General features: G+C 39.9%; 1 protein-coding gene across 7 annotated transcripts; it reads right to left on the bottom strand.

Annotated features, from left to right (window-relative positions):
* Nucleotides 1-554: 554 nt before the first annotated feature.
* Nucleotides 555-22,256, bottom strand: TRA2B (transformer 2 beta homolog). Of its 7 annotated transcripts, none has more exons than XM_059687252.1 (12): nt 22,017-22,256; nt 16,001-16,272; nt 14,904-14,970; nt 10,891-11,024; nt 9,800-9,962; nt 8,250-8,369; nt 7,812-8,000; nt 5,709-5,824; nt 4,182-4,265; nt 2,849-2,908; nt 2,116-2,189; nt 555-970 (listed from the first exon to the last, which is right to left on the bottom strand). In XM_059687252.1, exons 3-12 carry the CDS (start codon nt 14,922-14,924, stop codon nt 960-962), a joined length of 972 nt encoding a protein of 323 aa, XP_059543235.1. In that variant the 5' UTR covers nt 14,925-14,970; nt 16,001-16,272; nt 22,017-22,256; the 3' UTR covers nt 555-959. The 7 variants fall into 7 exon arrangements, with proteins under 7 accessions (XP_059543235.1, XP_059543232.1, XP_059543237.1 ...); XM_059687249.1 differs by having other exon boundaries at nt 14,847-14,970; XM_059687254.1 differs by lacking the exon at nt 16,001-16,272.
* Between the last annotated feature and the right edge of the window lie 3,614 nt (nt 22,257-25,870).

Consider the following 25,870-nt stretch of genomic DNA (forward strand, 5'->3'; position numbering starts at 1 on the left):
TTGTACCAGCACTTTACTTTTCATTTGCTTTATTTAACACAGTTCTCAAAACATTTGAGTGAAATTGGGCCTCCTCTGGTATGCAAAGGACCTGAAATAATATTTAAAAAATGAACAGGCAGTCTTCAGTTCATCCACAACACAGTAGTGTTTCTTTCTCCAAATTCTGAAGCACCCAGTTTCTTTCATATAGTCTAAAAGCTAGAACAAGAGCACATTTGTGGTGGAATGTATTGTCACTTGCTGATAACCAGTTGAAATACCATCATTGAAAAATAGCCTTTTTAAGCCATACATTGTGCCACTCTTTCCCTGCTATATAATACAGATTACATAAAGGCTGACAAATCCACATTAGTATAAGCATTAAGCATTTGCTGTATTGAAAGATTAGTTTTAATACTAGCAGTACTGAGTTACAGAGCATAATTTTTGATATTTAGTTGCAGGTATATTAAGTATGGTAGGTTCCATGGACTAAAGGAAAATGGACATTTTTGTCTTCAAATTTACTATTGACAACCTAGTCTGAACAATTCTGCTAAGCACTGATGTTAGAAAGAAAAGTAAAAATCAAACTTTATTGTTGCTTTTTGCCATTTGGTAGCATTTTACACACAGGCTTCGATCTTCAGAATACCCTGGATTCAGTAGAAAAACCCTTTAAATGAAGTTTTGTACAATAAAAACTTCTCAGCAGTCAAAATTTAGACTGTAAAAAAATACATGCAAAACATACTTTTCTGAAAACACTTAACTTGGAACAAAGCACCGAACTACACAAATGCGAATGAGAACAGCATTTCAACTCCACCAAAAGTAGTCATCATAAAAGGTGTAAAAGTCACCTAACTTCACTAGGCACTGTTCACTTTTTAAACAGGAGACAATAAAAAATATTGTCCACAAACAATATCCAAACTCTAAGATAGGTTTCAGAAAGCCGTCCACTTCATGCTTTAATAGCGACCTGGAATTGAAGAGAGAAAAAAGGTTGCATTAATTCTGAGAATTGATTAGCAAGTATATTTTACTGAGAATTTTAGAATGATCTGTCATTCAGACGTTCCTATATACCAGATTCTCTTCTGTGAAAATAGAGGAAGACTTTCACATAAGAGTCACTCTAGAAATGAATCAATGTGAAAGAATAGAAATAACTGGGAAGTAATTATCAACCTGAGCTAAGTAAGGTTAAGTCACAAAGATGTTCCCAAGATGTGCAAAAATTACAAGCACTAGTGCTACAAATGGTGAGACTACTTAGACACACACACATACACACTTTATTTAAATAAATAAATAAATACATTTCTTATTGATTTCAGAGAGGAAGGGAAAGGGAGAAATAGACACATCAATGATGAATGAATCATTGATTGGCTGCCTCTTGCACTGGGGATCGAGACTGCAACCCATCCATGTGCCCTTGACCGGAATTGAGCCCAGGATCCTTCAGCCCACAGGCCAATGTTCTATCCACTGAGGCAAACCAGCTAGGGCTATATTTACTATTTTAATTAGAAACTAGATTTCAAGGGTTCTTTTCATACCATCTGGAACCCCAAACATAAAGTTTGCGGGATTATCTATACTAATAAAAGGATAATATGCTAATTAGACCAGACATCTTCTGGACAAAGCCCTGGTGGCAGGGGCCGAGGCAGAGGTGGTTAGGGGCGATCAGGCAGGCGAGTGGTTAGGAGCCAGTGGTCCCAGATAGCGAGAGGGATGTCTGACTGCAGGTTTAAGCCTCATCTCTCCTGGACTGGAGAGGTTGCAGGCCAGGCTGAGGGATCCCCTCAACCCAATGCACAAATTTCACGCACCGGGCCTCTAGTCTATAATAATAAAAAAGTGTAATGTGCTAATTAGACTGGATGTCCCTCCAGACGAAGCCAGGGATGTGAGGGAAGCCTGGGTCCCAGGTGCCAGAGGGAAGGAAGGCCTACTCTTGCACAAATTTTGTGCATTGGGCCTCTAGTACATAAAGCTACTTGAATGAACTCCCTTTCTGCAGAAGAAAGTTACTCTGCTGTGGTTTGGCAAATTAGGTAGGGCAAGCCATATTATCACAATATATAAACTAAATAATATATCAAGACAAAAACTTACGAGGTGAGTATGACCGAGATCTGGAACGTGATCTATATCCTCCACGACTATAGTAAGGAGAAGGTGACCGCCTTCTGTAAACAAATGTCAAGACCATTTAAGATCACAGAGATCACAATTAGATGAAAAGACATAATTATGCATAGTCCCTTTATCAGTTTCTAAAACGAGAAGGCTGCCATTAACCCTCAAAAACTTTGTATTAGTCATGGGATTTCAAGGTCTGATCACTCAATACTACCAGAAGTCAAATACTCCTTGCTGTTTCATCCATTGATAATGTACTAACCCATTTTAAATTCTACTAAATATGAGAAAATAAGTCTTTTCTAATCCCAAGCACGCCCTCAAAATAAATTTCACTAGTGTATCAAAGTGATTTCAATTTGTTAAGATTGACTTAAGTGTTTAACAGCCAACAAAGAAAATGTAGCAAAAGAGAATAGCTATCAGGAATAGATACTAAAAATATTATAGGTCCTAATCAATGACCTTATACCCATCATTATCTTATTCAAGTACAAAAATGATACCGAGTAAAAGCTTAACCAATTTCTGCAAATGCACAAAGCCATGGCCACATCACTTGGGGTCAGTTACAACATTTAATGAACTTCATGCAATCCAATCTTGTGTGATGCCACATAATTTAACTACCGAAAGACTAGTAATGGAGCCTTCTTCATGTGAGCCGTTTCTACTATTGTAAGATTTATAACCCTCTCAGGCATACCTGTAAATCTGATCCCTGTCTTGAGCAGCTCTCCATCCTCCTCCACCTCCACCACCTCCTCTGTAAAGGCAAAAATTCATTAATTTTTATGAGTTTTTGAAAGATTTTCAATTCATGAAGTAAAACAAACATGTGAGATATGAAAGCTAGATTCTTGTAAGTAAAATGATAAAGAGCTACCTTTGCCATTCCTTTAATAAAATGGCATAGAGCTCTCTCTGGTGGCTAAAACAAGTATCATTAGAACAAAGAATATCTCTAAGTAAATGCTCAAATTAATTAATTAAAATAAAGATCAAATCGACCACTTTAATATCCTCAGCTTCCATAAGCAATCCCTCAAGTGCTATTTAATGCAAAAATACTCTAAATAAAATGTTGTCCAAAATAAGATGCTGGACAATGTGAGAAGCACCCTATGGCCTCACTTCCATAGATATTAAGACACCAACAATTGTCAATTTCATAAAACATCAAATAGGTGTTTTGTTTTTTTTTTTAAGAAGGTATCTACACCCCAACATCACACCAAGATAAGGTATCATGGATTACTACTGTGGCAAAACTTATTACACAATTTACTTGCTGACAAGGCAGGGTCTCAATTATTGCTGCTGCTAAAATAAAGGAAACTTGTACTTTGTTTTGATCTTTTCTCAAAAAGATCTTTTGTTTTTCCAGTATGATAGGCATAACCCTACCAACCCCATAAAAATTTGAAGTTCGGTAATGAACAAATTGTTACTATTTTTCTTATATAAATACTTTTATGGACTCTTCCAAGAATCAGCTTTACCTGCCTTTTAGTGCATGATACATTAGCTATTCAACCCCCCCCTACAACTCTGCTTTATAAAACATTAACTTTCAAAGCAGTTTATTTTGCTTTAAAAACAGTACTAAAAAAGAGGAAAAACTGAAGTATGGTCTGTAATTGTTTCCGCCATGCTCAAAGTATACAGATTAATTTAAAAAGAGACAAAACCTAAAAATCTGGTTTAAAAACTAGCTCTGGTTATCTTGGTATAAAGAGTAATGCTTTTATTTATTAAAGGTGACAAAAGTTATAATGCTTAAGTTATGCTGCAACTGAGGCACACTCTCCGTTCTAGGACACCTGCACCCACCTTTCCATTTTCCCTCTTTCTCCCCAGGCATGTTACCTCTGCTTTTCTCTCTCCTAAGCCTCAAGGGCTACTACCTCTGTAACTTTTTACATAAACTTTCTCTTATAATTAGGAGGGGTGAAAAAAAGTTGCAACTGAGATTCAGAAAACTTGTTGCTTCAAGTCTTTGGCAACTTAAAACTCACATTTTATTATGGTTAACTTACCTGTATGATCTGCTATAGTAGTCCCGATCATCATAGCCTCGATCGTATCCTCTGTCGTAGTAATCACGACGGCGTGAGCTGCCACTGTGAATAGTATTAAATCTTTATAAAGTACCAAGTAGCCTTCGCTATTTTTCTAGACATGACTTTTTGCTGTTAAAAAACTGTTTAGAGATTTATTAACAGCAGCAGAGGAATGTCATGCTCATTTGGTTCTTAAGGTTAACACAACCTACTCAGCCAAACTCTATAGGACATGACTGGGAAATTGCTTTAAGTATAATCTCTTTATCCTCTTCTCGGCAAAAATTCATAGGCTTGTTAATTAACTGGGAAATGAGTATTACTCTCATGTGAATTCTCACTGATAGTGGATAAACAATGCTCCCCCTCCCTGTAACAATGTACATAAATATATATTTTAAAGTATATTTTTTATTGATTTTAGAGAGAAAGGGAGAGGGAGATAGAAATATCAATGATGATCATTGATCGGCTGCCTCCTGCACATCTCCTGACTGGAGATTGAGCCGGCAACCCGGGCACCTGCCCTTGACCTGAATCGAACCTGGGACCCTTCAGCCCACAAGCACAGGCCAATGCTCTGTCCACTGAGCAAAACTGGCAAAAGGCATACATGTGGCTTCTTACCAAGAGTTTAAAAATTTATAATAGCCCTAGCTGGTTTGGCTCAGGGGATAGAGTGTCCGTCAGCCTGCAGACTGAAGGGTCCCTGGTTCAATTCTGGTCAAGGGCACATGTCTGGGTTGTGGGCTTGATATGCAGTAGGGGGTGCCCAGGAGGCAGCCCATCAATGATTTGTTCTCATTGTTGATGTTTTTATCTTTCCCTCCCCCCACCCCCTGAAATTAAAAAAAAATATATATGTGTTCTTTAAAAAAGGGGGAGCACACATACTCTACTAACATGCTTTCAACTTCAGCCAATTTGCCAATTCCACATTTTCACTCAAAAAAAAAAAAAAATCATATGGAGAATGCAGTTTTGAGACTGGGAGTTCAGCCTATTAGAAGATGGCAATTATGGTGCAATTCTCTGCCTTATATAAGATCTTTATACTTAAGTTTTAAAAAATGACTCCAAATTAGAACTGTCTGCATGAGAACTATCTTATTAGTTCAGTCCATGTTTTCCACTCTGCTTAAGGAAACAAAAACTAAACAATGCACTTGAGTATGATTTACACAAACTTGGATTTTAACTATAATGGTTAAGTTTCTATTCTGGGGAAAATTACCCAAATCAGAAACATTTAATTACCCAAGCAAAGCTGAATACATGGCATTTCTTTATGATACAGTGGGATGGGATCTGTGTTATGGTATCAATCAGAATTTGTGCCACAATCAGAATGTTTCCACAGAATATGTATTACCAAATAGTTAAGAAAAAAAGGAAAATTATTTTTACCATGGCAAGATTAGATGAAATGCCAAAGATTTCCCCATAGCACATGGAAGTGAACAAATTAAATCAATAAAATCTCTATCTTGAAAATAAACTTACTAGGTAGGTCTCCCCATATAAATTCCTGGTGTTGGGGTATGTGGTCTTTTGGTTATAGAGAAATCAACTCTGATTCTACGTCCATCAAGCTCCATTCCATTGGCACGCTCTTTTGCCTAATAAATAAATAAATACACAGTTGTTATATACATCCTGGACAGTCACAAACTATCCAGTAGTTAAAAAATAAAGTCTGACTGGATGTTTCAGTTAGATCCATTAATTTATTTCAATGTTGATAGAACATCATGGCCCACAACTTTACGTTGTTTCTCCTATTAAATTTTTAAAAGGTAGTCATAAAACTCAGGAGAAAGGTTTATCAAAAAAGCTACAAAGGTCAATTTAAATCAGGCAATTTATTTTTAACAACTCACAGTGCTTCTAGCTCAGCCGTGAGCAAACTACGGCCCGCGGGCCAGAACCTGCCCGTTTGAAATGAATAAAACTAAAAAAAAAGAAAAGAAAAAAAAAGACCATACCCTTTTATGTAATGATGTTTACTTTGAATTTATATTAGTTCACACAAACACTTCATCCATGCTTTTGTTCTGGCCCTCCGGTCCAGTTTAAGAACCCATTGTGGCCTTCGAGTCAAAAAGTTTGCCCACCCCTGTTCTAGCTCTAAAGCAATACATATCCGACAAACCATTAGGTATGATTTGAAATGGTTGGAAATAAGATTTCGTAAGTGTATATGAAATTCAAATTTCAATAGCCACAAATGTGAAGTCCCAGACATGAATTTACAGGTTGTCTATTGCTGATTTTGCATTACAATGACAGCATTGAAAAGTTGTGACTGATAGTCCCCTAATGGCTCACAAGGCCTTAAATACTTAGTCATTTTTAACAAAAGTTGATGGATTCCTGCTATGGAAGCAAAAAGCTGGAATGAAGACAGCTACATAAAGCTCCTTCATCTAGAATATACAGCAATGAAATGTCAAAGCAAAAATAAAAAAAAACCTATTCCAAAGACTTAGCTGCTGTTTGTCCACCATTTAAAGAACACCCTTTCCATAAGTAGATTTTAACTTCCAATTATGCTTTTTTTGTTTGAAAGTTTAAGCCCTCAGAAGATAGTTTTTGGCACTACTGATTCAGATACAAAATATTAGTATGCTATTCTTCAGAAAGCTGTGTACTGTAGCAGAAAATTAGGGAAATAAGGCCTATGCTACTAGTAACCATGGGAAAAACCCTATTTATATGTTTGGAAATCCCTTAAATATCTTAAATTGTAGTCTATCCTAATTACTTGCATTTACCTTTCCATTCTTCCTTTAGCAGTTCAGGTTATTACTCTTATGGTTTTCAAAAATAAGTACAGTTTTCATAAATAACCATGTAATTTTACCTAGAACTGAATTCCCAATCTCAATATTGACCTAAGATGGTTTATCACTGTTTCCCAAGCTTTTCTCTTCTTTATACCATCTCTTGGAGATGACTCCAGCTATTATCCGTATACAAATAAAGTCCAAATTCTTAAAATATGGCCCATATTCACACTGTCAACGTTCACTTTTAGTCAACATATTTTTTTTTTTTACTTCCAACATTCGGCCTGAAGTCAATTAACATTTAAATATGAACCGGATCCTTTTTGAGTCATAACTATCAATTTTAAATATTCTTCATTGTAGAAAATGGCTCAATGCAAACACTGATGAGACAGTCTAAAGAGTATTAACCTTCAATAACTATACCTATTGTGTATATCATATGTGGAACCAGTCATGTATGAAGTGCTGCCCTCAGGTTTTACTTCAAAATAATGTGGTGGTGATGTTGGGTGACTGAGTTAGAGGTATAGCAGGCCAGAAGTTAAGTACACTGAAGTGGGGCATAATATAACCAGTCGCCCTAAGTCACACTTTATTATTCTGTATATATTTGAATTTTTCCATAATAAAAGGTTGAAAAAGTTCATAAGTATTACTGGTTTCAATCTTTTCCCAGAAGATTGCATTTCCTGTAACTCAAGCTACATTTACACATCCTATTTACAATATTAAAACCAAAACTGTCCGTCCTAAAATACTTGGAAGTTTACAATAGGGCTGCTAGTTTACAAGGTACAGGCAGGCTTTTACTTACTTCCTTGGCATCATCTACATTTTCAAAATATACAAAGGCAAATCCTCTTGAACGTCTAGATTGCTGGTCATATACGATAGACACATCAGCAATGGGGCCATATTTAGAGAATACTTCTCTTAGATCTCTTTCTGTAGTGTACAAGCTCAATCCAAATACTCCAAGACAACAGTTGGGATCAGGATTTGCCTAAAAATAGAAAAGTAGATTTTAAAACTTTGCCATAAATCAAATAAAAAGGAAACAGCATAAACAAATTAGCCAAAAGTGTCACTACGAATAAAAGTAAACAAACTAAATAAATACTTTAAAAATGCATGTGTTACAGCAAGTGCTGCAAGCATGTTTAAGAATGGGCAGAAAGGCCCTGGCCGGTTTGGCTCAGTAGTTAGAGCATCGACCCACAGACCGGTTAAGATTCCGATCAAGGGCACGTACCTCCGTTGCAGGCTTGATCACCGGCACCGGTCGGGGCGTGTGCGGGAGGCAACCAGTGGATGTGTCTCTCTCACATCGATGTTTCTCTCCCTCTGTCTCTCCCCCTCCCTTCCACCCTCTCTATAAAACAAACAAAGAAACAAAAAATCAATGGAAAAGATATCCCAGGTGATTAACTAAAACAAACAAACGGTCAGAAAGAATTACAACAAGAGCAATTTTAATCTTAGAATTAAGTAGGGGGCTGAGGGTAAGGGTCACATACTATTAAAAAACAAACTAACTCTTTGGGGGGTAGATTAGAGGGCAGTTTTGAGTGATTCACTTTCTAAGAATTTATTTTAAGAAATGCTCACATAGCCTGGCTTGTGTGGCTCAGTGGTTGAGTGTTGGCCCAGGAACCAAGAGGTCACCAGTCAGGGCACATGCCTGGGTTACAGGCTTGATCCCCAGTTAGAGGGTGAGAGCAGGAGGCAGCCAATCGATACCCCTCTCATCCATGTTTCTATCTCTATCCCTCTCCCTTCCTCTCTAAAAATAAAAACAAAAAGTTCACATAATCAGAATAGCATTGTCTCTACAAGCCAGAGAAATACACGATAAACTAAAAAATGCTGAGTTAAAATATAGGGAATGCTAGGCTTGATCCTATTTTTAGGAACAAACTATTCACATACACACACAAATGAAGTCAAAGATGTGCACTCAACTGTTAACAGATATTAAACAGCTTGCTTGCAATCATAAAAAGTGAACCACATCTTGATGACATTCCAGTTGCCATAATGAATTTACCATTTTCATTTATTTACTCCAAATTCCACTCCACTCTCAAAAACAAACACACACCCTACAAAACCATTTGGATTATACAATGAAATCACAATATAAATACACTAAATGCCATCCATTTGGAACCTCTCATGGAAGACAAGAAAAAGCCTTACTACCCAAAAGAAACTTGCTTACAATTAAATGGGAAAGCATTATGTAATAGGTATTAATAACCAACACAGAAAACTTAAGTAACATAAGTATGGAACAGACACATAGATGCTATATGATCTAATGTACTAATATTATAACAGTAATGCACATGGAGTTTTATTTGATGGGCTGAATTATAAATGTGACAATGTGCTTAACTTAAATATGAATGCTAGCCCAAATGTACACCATACATGGGAGACACCTTTTTATTTATTTAACTTTATAAAAGGCGGCAGCGGAGGGGGAGGGGAACAGATTTGTTGACCCACTGTATTTATACATTCATTAGGTGATTCTTATTATGTGTCCTGATTGGGGACTGAACCCACCACCTTGGCATATCAGGAAGACACTCAAACCAACTAAATTACCTGGCCAGGCTGGGAGATATCTTTTAAAAAAAGATTATTCCAAAACACTAGAAAGCCTCAAAAAGTTTCACTCTCTGCTAATGCTCCATTGTCAAAATCATTTCTAACTTCAAAAAGAGATAGGACTATTAAATTAAGTGGTTTTAGACAGTCTATTGCTTCAAAGACACAGAGTATTTTTCATCATACCCGATTCCCGACATGACGTCTGCGAGTAGACATGGGAGAATGACTGTGGCTATGACGCCTCCGATAGTCTCGACTGTAAGACCTGCTCCGGGATCGTCTATGGGAGCGAGACCGAGATCGTGATCTTGTATAATGCCTTCGAGAACTTCTTCTGGATCTAGACCTGCAAAACAAAGGCTCCAAAGGTCATGACTAAATAGCTGACAAAATATGGCTTTCAATTTTTTTAATACTCTAGAGTTAAACTCCAGAAGACAGAACACAATCCAGGCATATACTAGCATGATACCAAATGGGTGGAACTGATACCCTTTTTTTTGTATTAATAGTCAATTCAACTGTTAAGAGTTCCAAAACCATTAACTCTCTTCCAACCTTTCTTATTAAAAAAATAAAGTGAACACATTCAATTATCTTTTGAAAATCTGGAACCATGCATCCATACTAGCTTAATTTGTCTCCCTCTCAGAATACCACCCTATTTTTCTGCTTCTCCCATTATGCCCACCATTCACTTAAGGTAAAATCACCATCGTAGTAGCTCCCTCTGCTGTGTTTTAAAAGCAACCAGTTGCTCTTAACTAGATAGAGTGATGATATGAATCGTCATCTAAATCAGGATGGACACATTATAAGAAAGAAAAGGTACGGTTAATGATGCTTCATAACAGGCATATAATGGGGCTGTCCTGGGCAAACCAGGATGTATGGCATACTTTTGACCAACATTAAAAAAAAAGTAAAATTGCAGTTACTGAAAGCCAATGTCCTGCAGTATATTTGCAATAAGTAGGTTACTTATACTCAATTTTGAAGAACTGGTACTATTACTAACTTGCCTTTATATAAGGAAGCTAAGGTGGAAAAAGGTTAAATAATCTGTCCAAACCAGAAAAAAACAGGTAAGATTTGAGGCCTAACTCAAAAGCCCAGGCCTTTAACGATTAAATAGTCTTCGGTCTTCTAGAACTTATGATTAACTTAATTTCTACTAAGGATTATACAGGCCAACAAATAACCGAATCCTCTCTATTTTCCTAGTTTACAAAGTTCACACCAATTTCAAAGCTAAGAGCAACAGTCTTTCTTACCTAGATTCAGATCTGGACCTGGACTTTGATCTGGAACGCCTGGAATCTTCCTTGGAGCGAGACCTTGCAGGGGTATGCCTTGCAGATTTCCCAGATCCATGAGCACTTCCACTTCTGGAAGCAGAACGGGATTCCTACACGTAGATGTCAAAAGTTTAATTTGTATACTTTCTAGGCAACTTTAAAAACAAATAAGCTGCTGTGAAATAAATGGTGAGGGAAAGCAATCCCCTTCCAAGGTAAGAAAATATAAGGGCAGGAAATGAATATACCCAGTACAACAGTTGCATTGCTCCAATTGACATAAGTCAATTAATTCGAACTTCCACCTTTTTGGAGCAGGAATAAGTTGACTGATCCACTTTCTTCAGAAAGGGGTGTCAAAGTCAAGCAGCTGAGGGATTGTCCAAGGATTGTGTTTAGGGAATGTTACTCCATAAAGATTAGGGTGAAAAACAACCTTATTAAAAATAACTATGACTTCTATCCATTATACCTATTTCAATCAAGTTACCATCAATAAAAACAAAACCCTATGAAATTCATAAAACTTACTTTTAAAATGCTTTTGATTTTTTATTAAGACCTCAACTTTTCAAATTGTTATTCAGTGGGAAGAGAGACAAGGACAACCTTTTTCAAATCCTAGAGAAATGTAGAAGCCTAGTGGAAAGCAAGGACCAGCTTGAAGGACACCAGATAGTTAAGACCCTGTTCCATCTAATCATGGTGGGAGGCCTTGGAAGACCCAGAAACAAACCAGATGGAGCTACAGCAGAAAGGTAGTCAATTGCACAAAGGTAAGAAAATAGAGAGGGTGCCAGAGAACTACAGCTTCCTCAGTTAAATGGAGATGAGCCAGGGAAAATGGGAAGTTAGAAAAGCTATCTAACGTACCTATTAAAACCAGAATATTAAATTAGGAGCTTCTAATCTAGGCTTAGAAAGGGAATCCAGGAATTATATGTAAAACCGAAGTCTGGGTATATACTATATACTCATAGCTTTCCCAATCAAAACTAGAATTAGCCAGTAGGTAAGTGGCACAAAAGGAAGATCTCTCTCAGAACAAAACTAACAATGGAATGGATAAATAGGATAACCAGCAGTTCACCAAAGACCAACTAATCAGCAGAAAAGGCATACATGTGTAAGTAGTAATGGAACCAGAGAAACATTCTGCCAAATGAAGAAACCGAACATTGGATAAGAGAACACCCACACTTACACTACCGACAGCTAAGGCATCATCAAACAAGACAACCTTTATTTCAAGTTACCAAATGTTAGGCAAATTAAAAGGCATAAATAAAGTTCAGTGAGTTTTTCCACCAAGATAGAATAAAAATGGCCAGATTCAAAAGGAACCAACATTACTGTGGAGGGAAGAATGGATGTTGAAGCTGCTGGATAAAAGTTAGGGACCTCCCTGTGTGGTAGATCTTTAGAATATTCTTGAAAAAAAAAAAAATAGAACAGGATTATTTTTAAATTACAGCCTCAAACATTTTAGACTACGTTCTAGATTTACAGCACAATGGAGAAAATTTGGCGGATCCTTCCTACGACAGCCAGAGAAAAAATTTATATACAACGAGGAGACAAATTAAAAATTGAAGATTAGAATAGGGAAGAAAAGAGTTAACTCAGCCTGTAAAATGAGTTCTGGTTTCTAGGCCATAACAACTTTAGAAACTTTCCCAACACTTCAAAGTCATCATCAAATATGGTGTGATGTGAGATGAAATGCAAAACTTTCCACTCCTTCCCTCTAGGAGTGAAAACAAAGTCAAAGAAATAGATGGTACTTTTGGACAAAGTAATTTTCAAAAATGGGGACTTACTTTCTACCACAGGCAACATCTAACATAGAAGATAATAATGGGGACCCAAAAGTTACTAAACGCCTTTGTTTACTTCACTACCAGAATGATTATGCCATGGAACAATTATAACCTTTAATGGAAGCCAAAGAAGAAAACTTGCTCTGGAAGGAAGCAGAATATGGGTGCTTCACAATAAGAGTTAAAAAGATTACCAACAAAGTTATGCAGTTAATTGAAACTAGTCAGCATGGGATCTAAGTAGAGAGGGTCAAGATTCCCCTTCTTTAAAAAGGCTCTTGCTTTATTAAACAGAACAGCCTTATTCTAAGCTGAAATGCTTTTTATTAGTCTGTTCACTAAGAGAAGAGATAGTAATTCTAAGCCATATTGAGACTTCCCCCACGAAATTCTAACAGATCAAGAATTTTAAGAATTCACGCAGCCTCTGAAACTACCTGGCATATATATTTTGTGGGCAATTACTTCTTTAACCAGGAAAGGGGGAAACACCAGAATGCAAAAATTTCCCTTTCTATACTGATACTTGGTTAGGTTAACATCTAAACAATGCCTGCACCAACTGTTCTCACCAGGAATATCCTTAAAGAAGTTAAACCCCTTTGTAGTTATGTTGGCCATTAGCTGGCTTGGAAATACATGCAAGGAAATTTAGCCTGTCTAGAAGAAATGAGATCTAAAATTAAATTGTTAGCCAAATCTAAAAGCAGAGAGTTAACTTTAAACCTTAATCCACAGGCAAATCTGTAAAACCAGCTGGGAAAACCCTCTACACAAGGAAAATTTCAAGTCTACTCTCAGCTGACAAACAACTGGTGTCAACATTAAATCCTACCAAAAGAAGCACTACTCTGAACCTCTGTACCTCAAGGAGAAGAATCATGAACTAAGATGAACATATTAAAACAAAGACAAAAATTCCCTGAAAATCTCTTGAAGAATTCAGTTGTTATGAATTAGATGTCAGTCACATAGTAACATACAACCTACAGGAAACACATCAGGAAAAAAAGTTAGCCTTCCAACAGAACACCTTATTTCTCATTCCCCTATTCTGAGAAGGCAGTAGCTTAGAAAACCTTTGAAAGGTGACTGAAGTGGGAATAACCACCCAATTGCTAGGTTTCTTCTGTATTATTTTTTAAAGACTGGATGCAGTAATCTGATTTAAAACTGACTCTTGTAGATCTACAGTATTTAAAAAAACATGTCCCCTATCTGGAGCTGATTTTAACTATTGTCTAGAGTTGGGTATCTTCATTTCTTAAAAGCACCACACATGTTTATGATGCTAGTTAAGTCTCACTGACTTAGCCAACCTCTGAAGTGTTATGCATCCTACCTTTTTTTCCCCTCAACAAAGGCATCTTCCTGGAACTCTGTGCTATCTCTGCTTCACCTGCACCCCTCCCTCATATGAATCAACCTTACCTTACTGCCCAGGACAAGAGGCCTGTCCCCCCCGCCATTCACCCCCAAGGGGAAACAAAATACCTTAATGGGTAAGGTGGTCCAACATCAATGTTTATTTTTGCCCTTTATCTACCTTGGGCCATTTAATGAAACCTTAAACTGCCCTCCCCCCCCTTTGAGGGCTAATTAAGTCTTTTCTCTTTTGGACCTCAAGAACCTTTCAGCTGCCTAATAAAAGAACCCAGGGCTTGAACAGAAATATCCACTCATATCACTTTCACCTCAACTCTCTGCCTATTTGTAATTCGGGATGCAAAGTTACATAATGAATTTAATTATTAGTTTGTAGGCAGAATATTTTTTATTTTTTTTTACAAAGCAGTAATGGGGCAAGGCAAATGCTGGAAATTATCTCCTATAAATGGCAACAATTTTATTTTCCTTGCAAGATACAGAAATAAACACTATAAAAAAAGGCCAATTTCACATTGACGATAGGCCCTAACATTTCAGAAAATGGGATCCCTCTAGAAATGCAACTTAAGCCACTTTTTCCATGAGCAGTGGATCCAACAACTCTGAGTAAAGTTTTCTAGAGCTGTAATTCAATTTATTGGGGTAAGATCGGTTAATAGTTATATAGGTTTCGGGTGAGAGGAAGTTTTTGGGTTTTTCATTTCAGACAGGAGAAGTGATAACCTTGGCTTCTCCAATAGGGTAGAAGACAGCTGTTGGTTGGCTATCATTGAGTATTACTTTGATGTGTACTTGTTCCATCCAACTGAAGGCAACATCATTACAATCAGCTGACTCTTCTATTCAGCTACAACAAAACATACAAAAAGGAAAATGACAGAACTTTTAGATTTATTCTCCCATAAGTGGTGGGAGTGGAGAACCAGAAAGAAGAAAGCTACTTTATAAACCTATACCTCTTACATCATTATAATAGCTAAGTGTTAATAGCAGAAAATGAGAAAAAGAAATAAAGCTGATTTTGGAATGAAGCACCTGCTACTATTGCCATTTTGAGTTAGATATCCTGTTCACTTTTATGTGTGACCCACCTTATTCTAAGGGAAGCCACGGTGTTTTTAGCAGTAACCCTTCTCATTCAGCTGGAATAAGCATTAAACAGAAAAGAATTAAGAATCATCCTTGTGAATTTAGCACACATGCACCTTAAAAGTTAGGACCTAAGTGGTCATAGCTTTCCACTATTGCCATCTGTAAGGAAATTTGTTTTCATAAATGCCAAAAGTATCCTGTTCAATGCTTCGCTTGGATTTTGAGGGCTTGGTTCTATAACCACTCTCATGACATTCTTTAGGGAAATTATGACAACATCCTATTATATGGGAGTAGGGGGAAGTAGGTTTACAGCTGTTCCTATGGAAAAAAATTTAATACAAACTTTCCTGCATACTCAAAACTGTAAACCTACTTTTGCCCCACCCTGTATATTTGCTTAGTACTTAAGATAGGGGTCAGTGCATAGTAAAAGTCCAGGGGGGTGGCAGAGACCACCAGTTCCAACTCTGGAGGAACTTATTCATGTCCCTAGGAGCAGCAGTTAGAAAGACGAAAAAGTCTAGAGGAAACATCATGAAGCCAACTTTTACCCATGCTAGAAAGCTCATTCCTGCCTGGTATTTGACTACAAAGGTTTTTTTTTTTTTTTTTAAGTCGCATTTCAATATAATTTGACTAAGAAGTTAAAATTAGAATTACCTAATTTAAACGTTCCCCCTGGAAGGCACTTCTTTACCCTGTATATATTTTCTTCTATTAAACAAATAATGCATGCATGTTTAGCAAAATATACAGGGACACATAAACAGACTAGTAATTACTTAGCGTAGTGCTTTCTGATTCCAGATTACTTCTTATCTTAACTTCATTTTTATTTCTTTTCTTCATTCTTCCGTTTCAAATTCTGACTTCTTTCATCTTCCCCACTTCACACAAATTGCTCAATATTCTACAAGTGGGACTTCTGGTCTGATAATTAGCATGCATTCTTTAATTTTTTCAAATTTCAGCTTCACTTATTCCTGAGCTTCAAATACTCATTTATAAAACTTGTCAAATGACGACTTCCGCATTTTCCTTCTTCAACATTAACCTTAATAGAAAAAGAACAGGATGAAGAATATTTTAAAACTCCAGGATAAAATCCAGTGCCAAAACTGAAACTAGAAAAAAAAAAAATCCCTTGTTTTTGGATTAAAAAAATAATTAAAAACACCTAGAATATGCAGCTCAAAAACCTGAAACTATAGTCTCCTGCTGGCTCTAATATATATATGGTAATCAATCTCATTTGTCATGCTTAAGTTGAATGTGAAGTGCGCTACTGAACATTTACTGTTCATCTAACATTTTAAGAACTAAATTTCACACTTCTTATTTTATCCATCAATTGAAAATATGTTAAGTGTCAAAAGCACAACTCCAGTCAAAAAGTGACACGTAAATACAAAAGTGCAAGAAAGGAAAGCATGAACAATTCATTTGTACAATGATGACAGGGCTCGGGATAGGAGAGATTTACAAATTGTGACTTGTCTTATAAGGTCAAGAAATGTACTTAATGTCACACATTTTTGTACCATATGTCTAAAGAGCTCTATAGAAAGACAATGTCAGGGAATCTGAAAATTTGGATTATATTTAAGTGTTCAACCTATCCCTAGAAAACTGCTCTAGAAAGTTTTTATATTCTGAATGGTCCAATTACTAAATTTAAACTAAAACCAAGTCAACCAACTACTACATTCAAGTGAAGGAAAGCAGAACAAATTAGAGTGCAACATTGGTATTTTCAAATAATGTTGTAAACTCGCCCCCCTCAATGAACAAATATTAAAATCTTCTGCAGTCCAAAGAAGAAATTTTACTTTTTTAAAGGTGGCAATATGGGGAAAAGTATAGCTCACCTCTTGAAGTTACTAAAAATATTTAACATCAATATACTAGTGTCTGTTCAATAATACCCTAAACAAAATATTGTCCTCATAAAACATCCTAGTTTTCCTGCATTTCATCTCACGTCTTCTGTTTCACTGTCAACAATTTCCTCTCCTAGTTTTATTTTCTTTCTGGGAAAAACAAAATTTTCTTAAAAAAAAAAAAAAAAGTCTTTATACCTATCTGGGCATAAAGACTGCCATGGCTATTTGTGGAAGTGCTGTCTTTTCTAAGAAAGTAAGCCTAATTTCAATATAGTTTTAAAAAGTCAATTATTGTTTACTTAACCCAGGAAAAATTTTAAATAGGTTTTCATTTAAGGGAGTCACAGTAGTTAATTTTCTTTTAGTATCCATCACTAAAATGTAATGGGAACTGTTTGCTAGCAGCACAAATGTAATCGTGGAATCAGAACGCCCAAGCAGGTTTCCTCCTAGGGCTCCTAAAGTGTATGTACAGATACAGGACTTTGATGCAGAAGATACTGGCATGGAGGCCAAAGCTCTAGATATCACAACTTATCAATATGGACGCCTTCCTGCTGTTATTACTCCTTCCCAACCTTTCCTCTTTTTTAATTGAACTATAAGATACACTACTAAATAATGTAAATAAGAGGTTTATTTCAACTTAGCTACCAACTGGCCACTTTATAAAACCAAAAGACCAACTATTGAGCTAATTACTTGACGAGATCCTACTTAGAAATAAGCAGAAACTTGTCCCATCCCGTCAACAAATTTTCTGTTAAAACGATTCTAGAGGTTACAAGTGGAATTCACGTAACATTAAAAACGTGCAAACTCATTAGGCTGATTGCAAGGTTAATATTTTAAAAACTGGGAGGGAGCAAATCAAACCTATTATGGTCAATTTTCATATCACTATAAAGACTATTTAATTTTTTTGCAGCCACTCTACCAGAAGATTGGGTAATAGAAAAATCCTCAAACTGAGAATATGCTCTGAAAAAACCCACTATCTGACATGCCTCCATCAGTTTTCAGCCCATGCTTTTGAGATCTCTTGCAAAAACAGTATTCTAAAATTTACATGCATAAAACATCCAGTACTTTCCAGCAAAATCAAGTTTAAGTATGCCTTTTTACTTTCAGAAGACTACCTATTCTTCATCTAATACCTAAGCACAAAAATCAATGCAAAAGAGGGACCTCATTCTCATGCTATCATATTAGACCATCTATGTTGATAAAAGTAACAATCTGAAAATAACTCCCAAAATCCAATTCAAAGCAAAGATTTGGGGGAACTTGAAGACTAATTTGCTGTAGTTAAGAACTTTTGTGGCTTGCAGCTTAAAAACAAAACTGACAATACCTAATTCCATGTGGCCCATACCACCCAAAACTAACCTTGGTAAAACACTTAAACTTTTTTAAATACTAATCACCACCCCATCACTATACACTGTGAGATAATACAATTTATGTATAAAAATGTACCAACAAATGACACTGCTAAAGTGCAAAAGATACAGACAATTGTAGTTCGGTACACTTGGGCAAAAACGTCAACTATAAAAATACTCATCACTTAGGTTTGGGGTTTTATCAGCCATAAATGGGAATTGGGTGTACAAGGGGAATTACATGTAACATATCCCACCATTTAATTCCTCTCCATTTCCCCCCAACAAAACCAGTATTACTTACCTTATCACTTGTTATTTCAGTTTCACAAAGTCACTTTCTAGTTTCAGACACTATCCACATAATTAAAATATTCCTAGCTAACCTGGTTTCAAGAGACTCACACCTAATGACTCATAACGAAACAAACAAAGCAAACTATTACCTCCCACTCCACAAATTCAACCCTTTATTAAAGGAAATTGGTGCAATAGCTACAATTTTCTAGAAAAGAATTAGATTGAGATGTTTCAATTATAAAAATTAGAATTTGGGGTTAAAAGCAAAGAATACACAAAGAATTCAGGATTAAACAGAAAACAATGCAGAATCTGAAGGGCAGCTTGATGTGATGGTATGTATCCAGACACTATTCATGTCTAAAGAAAGTTAAGACTAGTACCTATATTGCAAAAACGTCTACAAAAAAAGCCAATATTCTATCAAATGTGACATAACTGTTAAGAGTGCCTCTTATGGCAAAGATGTCAGCCCCTTTGCAGGAAAAAAAGTTTGCAGGCAACTTTTGGAAATTCTGGATACTTTAATTTGGAGACCATAAAAAAAGACAAAAAACAAAAACAAAAAACATCTTATTTTTGCATGGGTTTGGCCAGGATCAGGGATCTCAAATCTAATTAGACACACATTTCTTGAATTTAAATACACGTTGACACAAAAATCCCAGGTAAAGGTAAAAGGTAGATTCTGCCATAAAAGTGACATGAACCACAAATATTCAAGAACACACCCAACATACACATTTAAAATAAGACAAGGGGAGACACACTATATTAGTTCTAAGAGGATAATTTATTACTGCATTACACACACAACATTTCTATTTAGGAGATGAACTACTTCCAATGTCTAAAGGATTGGGGCAAAAAATTTCTGGAGTAACTTTGGGGGTTGAGAGAGAGTGGATTACAGATTTATATAAATGAGGGGTAAGATTACAGCGGAATTGAGATTTGTATGAGTGATTTATTTACATGATCAGTTTGGAATGTTTGAGAGCCTAGAGTGAAATGAAAAGTAATTTTTCAGGCTCCACAAAGAGGCTACAGGCAAGTCCAAGATTACTGCCCTGAAAGCAACTTTTTCACTGCTTTCAGGCAGGTTTTTTTTTGCTAATCAGACCTGACTGTTCTACCTTCCAGCCCTTTTTATGGTATTTTATTTAACTGTTCCACTGACTTTATGGCTTGCCAAGCATTCTTTGGGAGTCCAAACACATGTTTTAGGTCTATTCTAACAACTTCAGGTTCCAACCACCAGTTGGAAAGCAAACATACAAAACACCAAACTAAATAAAATGGAAGTATCCCACAACTTCAAGTTTAGAAATGTCTTCCAGGAAAAGTCATGACTCCTGAGTAATAAAGTTTTTTCTTCTAATATGAAGCTTAAAGTTATTTTATATCTTTCTCTTTCCATAATAATTTAGTGAATACCTAGTCTATGTAATAGCATTATGGAAAACACTAGGATGTATACTCTACTAGAAGAAAATATGCCTGCTTCAAAAAAATTCTAATAAATAAGATGACACCTGTTCAGCTGTCTCAAACCTGAACTTAACCACTATTTCCCTTATGTAAAACATACTAACTTATTTTCTTTTAGGCAAATTTTCATCTCCATAAGCTCACGATCTTAGTAAATTAGTAACTCTTCCAGGAATATTCGACTAAGCTAGTCAGTCCTTTTGTTGTCCCTAAACAGTGCAAAAGTACCCAGTAATTGTTTTGTTCAATCACTGAAGACTAAAAATTGTTATTTGCTTTCCAGTACAAATACCAGTGACTAGTTTCCAAAGTATATTCAACTAGTAGAAACTAGAAGTCACAGCTTTCACAATTTGTGAGCCCAATTCAAACTTTCTTACCCTAAGAAACATTCACCTAAATACATAAGGGAGACCTGATTAGTTCAAACCAAATCAAACAGGTTTGGCTCCAATGTTACACAGTAAGTTCACTAATGTGCCAGGAGCTAAGATATTTTTAAACCACCTCGAATCTGTCTTACACGCGTTTGCTAAGATATTTGAGATTTACCTGACAATTAGACTTATTTTAAGATGGCTCACTAGAAAGGGGAAAAAAATCTTAACAAGTAACAGACTGTAAAAACACCTACCTTATTTCTAGCAAGTTAAAAAAATCAAGTTCTGCAGTGCTTTTTATCATTCTTCTAACAAATTCTCCTTAATCTCCAAACATGCAAGACTCTGGCAAGCTTTGCATTGTTGCATCTTAAAGCCTACACCCGCAACCAACCTTAATAACATGCTGTTTAAAACCTGGGAACTGTTTTACTACTGAAATCTAATCAACCCGCACCGAACTCCACTCCGGGGAGGTGGAGACTTAAAAAGGAAAAAAAAAAAAAAAAAAAAAGAACAGGTACAAGTGATCCACAGAATTAGAATGCCTTGAAACAAAAGAAGTAACGGCGCCATAAATCGTCGTTGCCCGCCAATTTGTCCTATACAATCCCATGGAAAAATATCTACTCCATAAAATAAGAAAACGTTATTCCTCGTGGTCTATTCTATTGGTATACTCTGATGACTTTTGGTTTGAAAGCCCTTTCGGTATCAAAGAAAAGCACTCCATTTAGGCCGAACACAAAGCCCGCGCGCCATCTCCTCAAATTAACGGGCCGAGAATTTAGTCTACCTCAGGTTAGTTCTCCCCACCCTAAAAGCCCCCAAGAACACACTAGGTTCCATCCTTGGGGGGGGAGGGGGCTTCGTAAGACGACCCTTTCTTAGTCCAAATACAGGTGTAAGACCCCAAAGAACGTGCTCTTCTTTTCCTAACCAAGTAGCCCTGTGAGGCGCAGGGCCGGCCCGCGTGGACGCGCGGCACGGCCGCCATTTTGTGCCTCTGGCAGCGCGCCCAGCCCGCCAGCCCAAGATGGCGGCGGCGAGGCCTCGCTGGAGAGCAACGGCGAAATAAGATACTGCTCCCCTCCCCCAACACCGAGGGGACGCAGCGGCCATTTTAATCCCCCTTATAACAGAAAAAACCGCCGACTCGGGTCCGAGGCCACCTAGACCTGCCTCTCTGGTCTTCCTCACGAATAAAAACTATTCACAAACGCTTTTTCAATCCGACTCCTCTCCTCCCGGCCTGACTTCGGAGCCGAAGTCGCCCAACTCCCTGTCCGAGGCCCACAGGCCTGAAGAGATGCAAGAAGCTGGGACCACACATTCGCCCCCTGCAGCACGTCTACGTACCCGCTCGCCGTAGTTCTGCTCGCCGCTGTCGCTCATGACTCCTAGATGCTGCTGCTGCTGCTGCTGCTGCTGCTGCCGCCGCCGCCGCCCGGCTCGATGTGCTTCAAGCAAAGCTGCCAACCTCTTGCACCTTCTTCACGGAGGCTCGGCCGCAGCCTGTCAGCACCACAAGTTTCCACGCCGCTGAGAACCCGACCGCTCCGCACCGCTGCCACACGGGCTCTAAGTCTCGCGGATGTGACGCAGCGTCTATAATCCGGCTCCGCCCCCTCTCAAAACGCGCGCTTTGTTGGCCACGCCCCTCGGCGCTAGAGTCCCTTCCCCGCCAAGGCGCGACTCGAACCGGATGTGACGTAACGCCGCCTTCGTGGGGCCCCACCCCCTTCTCCGTCAGAGCGAGGCGGGAAAGTGAGCCCGGCCGTTGGCCTCCGCGGTGCTGGCCGCGGCAGTGATGCCGCCCGGTAACGCCTGACTCCTGCCTGACTCCTTTCTGGAACTTTACAGGGAAACCGTCGTCCGCAGAGGAAGGAGAGGGGGAGATAGCCACCGTTTCTCCTATCTTTCATTTCTTTTTTCTGCTTTATTCGTTTCTATTTTTGTGCCTTCTTTTGGGCAAATATCCATGCACTGGGTTCTTTATTTTGCATTTACTTAGCCTTCATTGTAGGTCTTTCTTTGTTAAATAAACGTTCGTTTAAGCACGTATTAAATGCCAAAGCGCTTTACTAGATCTTGATGCCCTGACGTCAATCTCCGAAGAAGTTAGTCAACTACGATTTTAAGTGCTAGAGGCGTGTACAACTATAGTAATGTCACAAGCAGGGAAGATTGAGTATTCCGTCATGCAACGTTCCATGGTTTCAGTTACCTGGGTCCTCTGTGGTCTGAAAATGTGTTAAATGGAAAATTCCAGAAATGAACAACTTAAATTTTTAATTGTGCGCCATTCTGAGTGGCATGATTAAATCTCATACCATCCTCCTCTGTCCAGCCTGAGATGTGAACCATACCCTTACCCAGCCACTCCAGGCTGTATACCCTTCCAGCATTGCAGTGCTTGTGCTCAAGTAACCTTTATTTTACTTAACAGTCGAGTCGCCCCCAAATGCAAGAGTAGTGATGCTGCCAAAAAAAAAAAGCCCTAAAAGTGCGTCCTTTAAGTCAGCGGTTCTCAACCTGTGGGTCGCGACCCCTTTGGCGGTCGAACGACCCTTTCACAGGGGTCGCCTAAGACCATCCTGCATATCAGATATTTACATTACGTTTCATAACAGTAGCAACGTTACAGTTATGAAGTAGCAACGAAAATAATTTTATGGTTGGGTCACAACATGAGGAACTGTATTTAAAGGGCCAGAAGGTTGAGAACCACTGCTTTAAGTGAAAAGATGAGTACAGTACAATAAAATATTTTGAGAGAGACCACTTTTACATACCTTTTATTACAGTACTAGAGGCCTGATGCATGAAATTCATGCAAGGGTAGGCCTTTGCAGCCCCCGCTGCTGGGGCTCTCACAGCCCTGGCTGCCTCCTGGCCCCGCCCCCTGCCCACACATGCCTTGGCCTGGCGCTGCCCACATCTGCCGCCACACACCTCTGGTTCCCCGGTTCTGCGGAGCCCCCAAATCAATCGCCCTGCAGAGGGTGGCCTGGGCCTCCCTCTGTGGGGCAATCACAGAGCCGCCCGCCACATCGATTGGCCCCGCGCCTCCAGCTGGTGGCCTGGGCCTCCCTCTGCGGGGTGATCATGGGGCGATGGTGGCCCCCCCCGCCCCACCACCAATTGCATTGCACCCACCTTGGCTGGCCTAGCACCAGTGCAGGTCATAGCGTGGTCGTCTGGAAGGTTGTCCAGATGGTTGTTCTGCTGTTTGGTCATTTGGTTGATTTGCATATTATGCTTTTATTATTATAGACTAGAGGCCCGGTGCACAAAAATTTGTGCACTCAGGGGGGTGGGGGGGGGGTCCCTGAGTCCGGCCTGTGCCCTCTTGCAGTCTGGGACCCCTCGGGAGATAATGACCTGCTGGCTTAGGCCTGCTCCTGGGTGGCAGAGGGCAGGCCCAATCCCTAGGTGCAGCCCCTGGTTGGGCTCAGAGCAGGGCTGATTGGGGAGTTGGGGCGCCGCACCCTGTCATGCACAGGGCAGGGCGGATCGGGAGGTTGTGATGCCACCCTCAGTCATGCTCAGGGTAGGGCCGATTGGGGGGTTGGGGCACCGCCCCCTGTCACACTCAAGGCAGGGTCGATGGGGAGGTTGTGGCATCACCCCCTGTCACGCACAGAGCAGGGCCAATCAGGGGGTTGGGGCGCTGCCCCCTGTCACTCACAGAGTAGGGCCGATTGGGGAGTTGGGGCACCGCCCCCTGTCACTCACAGAGCAGGGCCCATCAGGGGATTGGGGAGCTCCCCCTGTCATGCACAGAGCAGGGCCGATCAGGGGGTTGGGGCGCTGCCCCCTGTCACTCACAGAGTAGGGCCGATAGGGGAGTTGGGGCACCGCTCCCTGTCACACTCAGGGCAGGGCCGATGGGGAGGTTATGGCTCTACCCCGTCACACACAGAGCAGGGCCCGTGGGCGGGGGGGGGGGGGGGGGGTTGGGGCGCCGCACCCTGTCACACACAGAGCCGCAGGGCAATCAGGGGTTTGGGGGGCTCCCCCGTATCAGTCACAGAGCAGGGCTGATCAGGGGGTTGGGGCGCCTTCCCCTGTCACGAACAGAGCAGGGCGGATAGGGAGGTTTTGGCCCTGTCCCCTGTCACACACAGAGCAGGGCCCTTGGAGGGGGCGGTTTGGGGCGCTGCCCCCTGTCACACACAGAGCCGCAGGGCGATCAGGGGGTTTGGGTGCTGCCCCCTGTCATGCTGATCCCGGTGCCGGGAGGCCTCATGGCTCCGCTGATCCCGGTGCTGGGAGGCATATTACCCTTTTACTATATAGGATAGAGGCCTGGTGCACGAGTGGGGCCAGCTGGTTTGCCCTGAAGGGTGTCCTGGATCAGGGTGGGGGTCCTCACTGGGGTGCCTGGCCAGTCTGGGTGAGGGGCTGAGGGCCGTTTTCAGGCTGGCGGGAAACTGAAGCTCCCAACTGCTCCTTTTTTTCTTTATTTTTTATTCTGGGCCAGCTTTAGTCTGAGGCTTGGCTCCAGCTCTTAGGCCTGTGCTGCTGAAAGCAGGTTTCTGGCCTTTGTTTAGCTTCTGTATTTGAAACAATGTTGCGATCATGCTGGCTGAAGCCTGGCCAACTAAAGCAGGTTTCTGGGGTTTTGTTTAGCTTCTATATTTGTAACATAGTTGCTTAGAGTTGCAGTTCAGAGGCCAGCAGCAGCAGGCGGGGAATGTTGGAGTCCTCCGTCACTGAAGGAAGCAAGCCTCATGTTCGCTTTAAGCTGCCTGGCTGCCGGCCGCCATCTTTGCTGGCAGTTAATTTGCATATTGCCCTGATTAGCCAATGGGAAGGGTAGCGGTCGTACGCTAATTACCATGTTTCTCTTTTATTAGATAGGACTAGAGGCCCGGTGCACAAAAATTTGTGCACTCGGGGGGGTGGGGGGGGTCCCTGAATCCGGCCTATGCCCTCTTGCAGTCTGGGACCCCTCGGGAGATAACGACCTGCTGGCTTAGGCCTGCTCCTGGGTGGCAGAGGGCAGGCCCAATCCCTAGGTGCAGCCCCTGGTTGGGCTCAGAGCAGGGCTGATTGGGGAGTTGGGGCGCCGCACCCTGTCATGCACAGGGCAGGGCGGATCGGGAGGTTGTGATGCCACCCTCAGTCACGCTCAGGGTAGGGCCGATTGGGGGGTTGGGGCACCGCCCCCTGTCACACTCAAGGCAGGGTTGATGGGGAGGTTGTGG

Source organism: Myotis daubentonii, chromosome 3 (assembly GCF_963259705.1).
Source record: "Myotis daubentonii chromosome 3, mMyoDau2.1, whole genome shotgun sequence".
NCBI lineage: Eukaryota > Metazoa > Chordata > Mammalia > Chiroptera > Vespertilionidae > Myotis > Myotis daubentonii.

Coding starts and splice junctions, on each gene's coding strand:
- TRA2B (XM_059687250.1), bottom strand. CDS start 14,924: ATGGAACAAGTACACATCAAAGTAATACTCAATGATAGCCAACCAACA. Junction 11,025..14,846: donor ACCCTATTGGAGAAGCCAAG/GTTATCACTTCT, acceptor ATCTACGTGTAG/GAATCCCGTTCTGCTTCCAG. Junction 5,825..7,811: donor ATGTAGATGATGCCAAGGAA/GTAAGTAAAAGC, acceptor TTTATTTATTAG/GCAAAAGAGCGTGCCAATGG.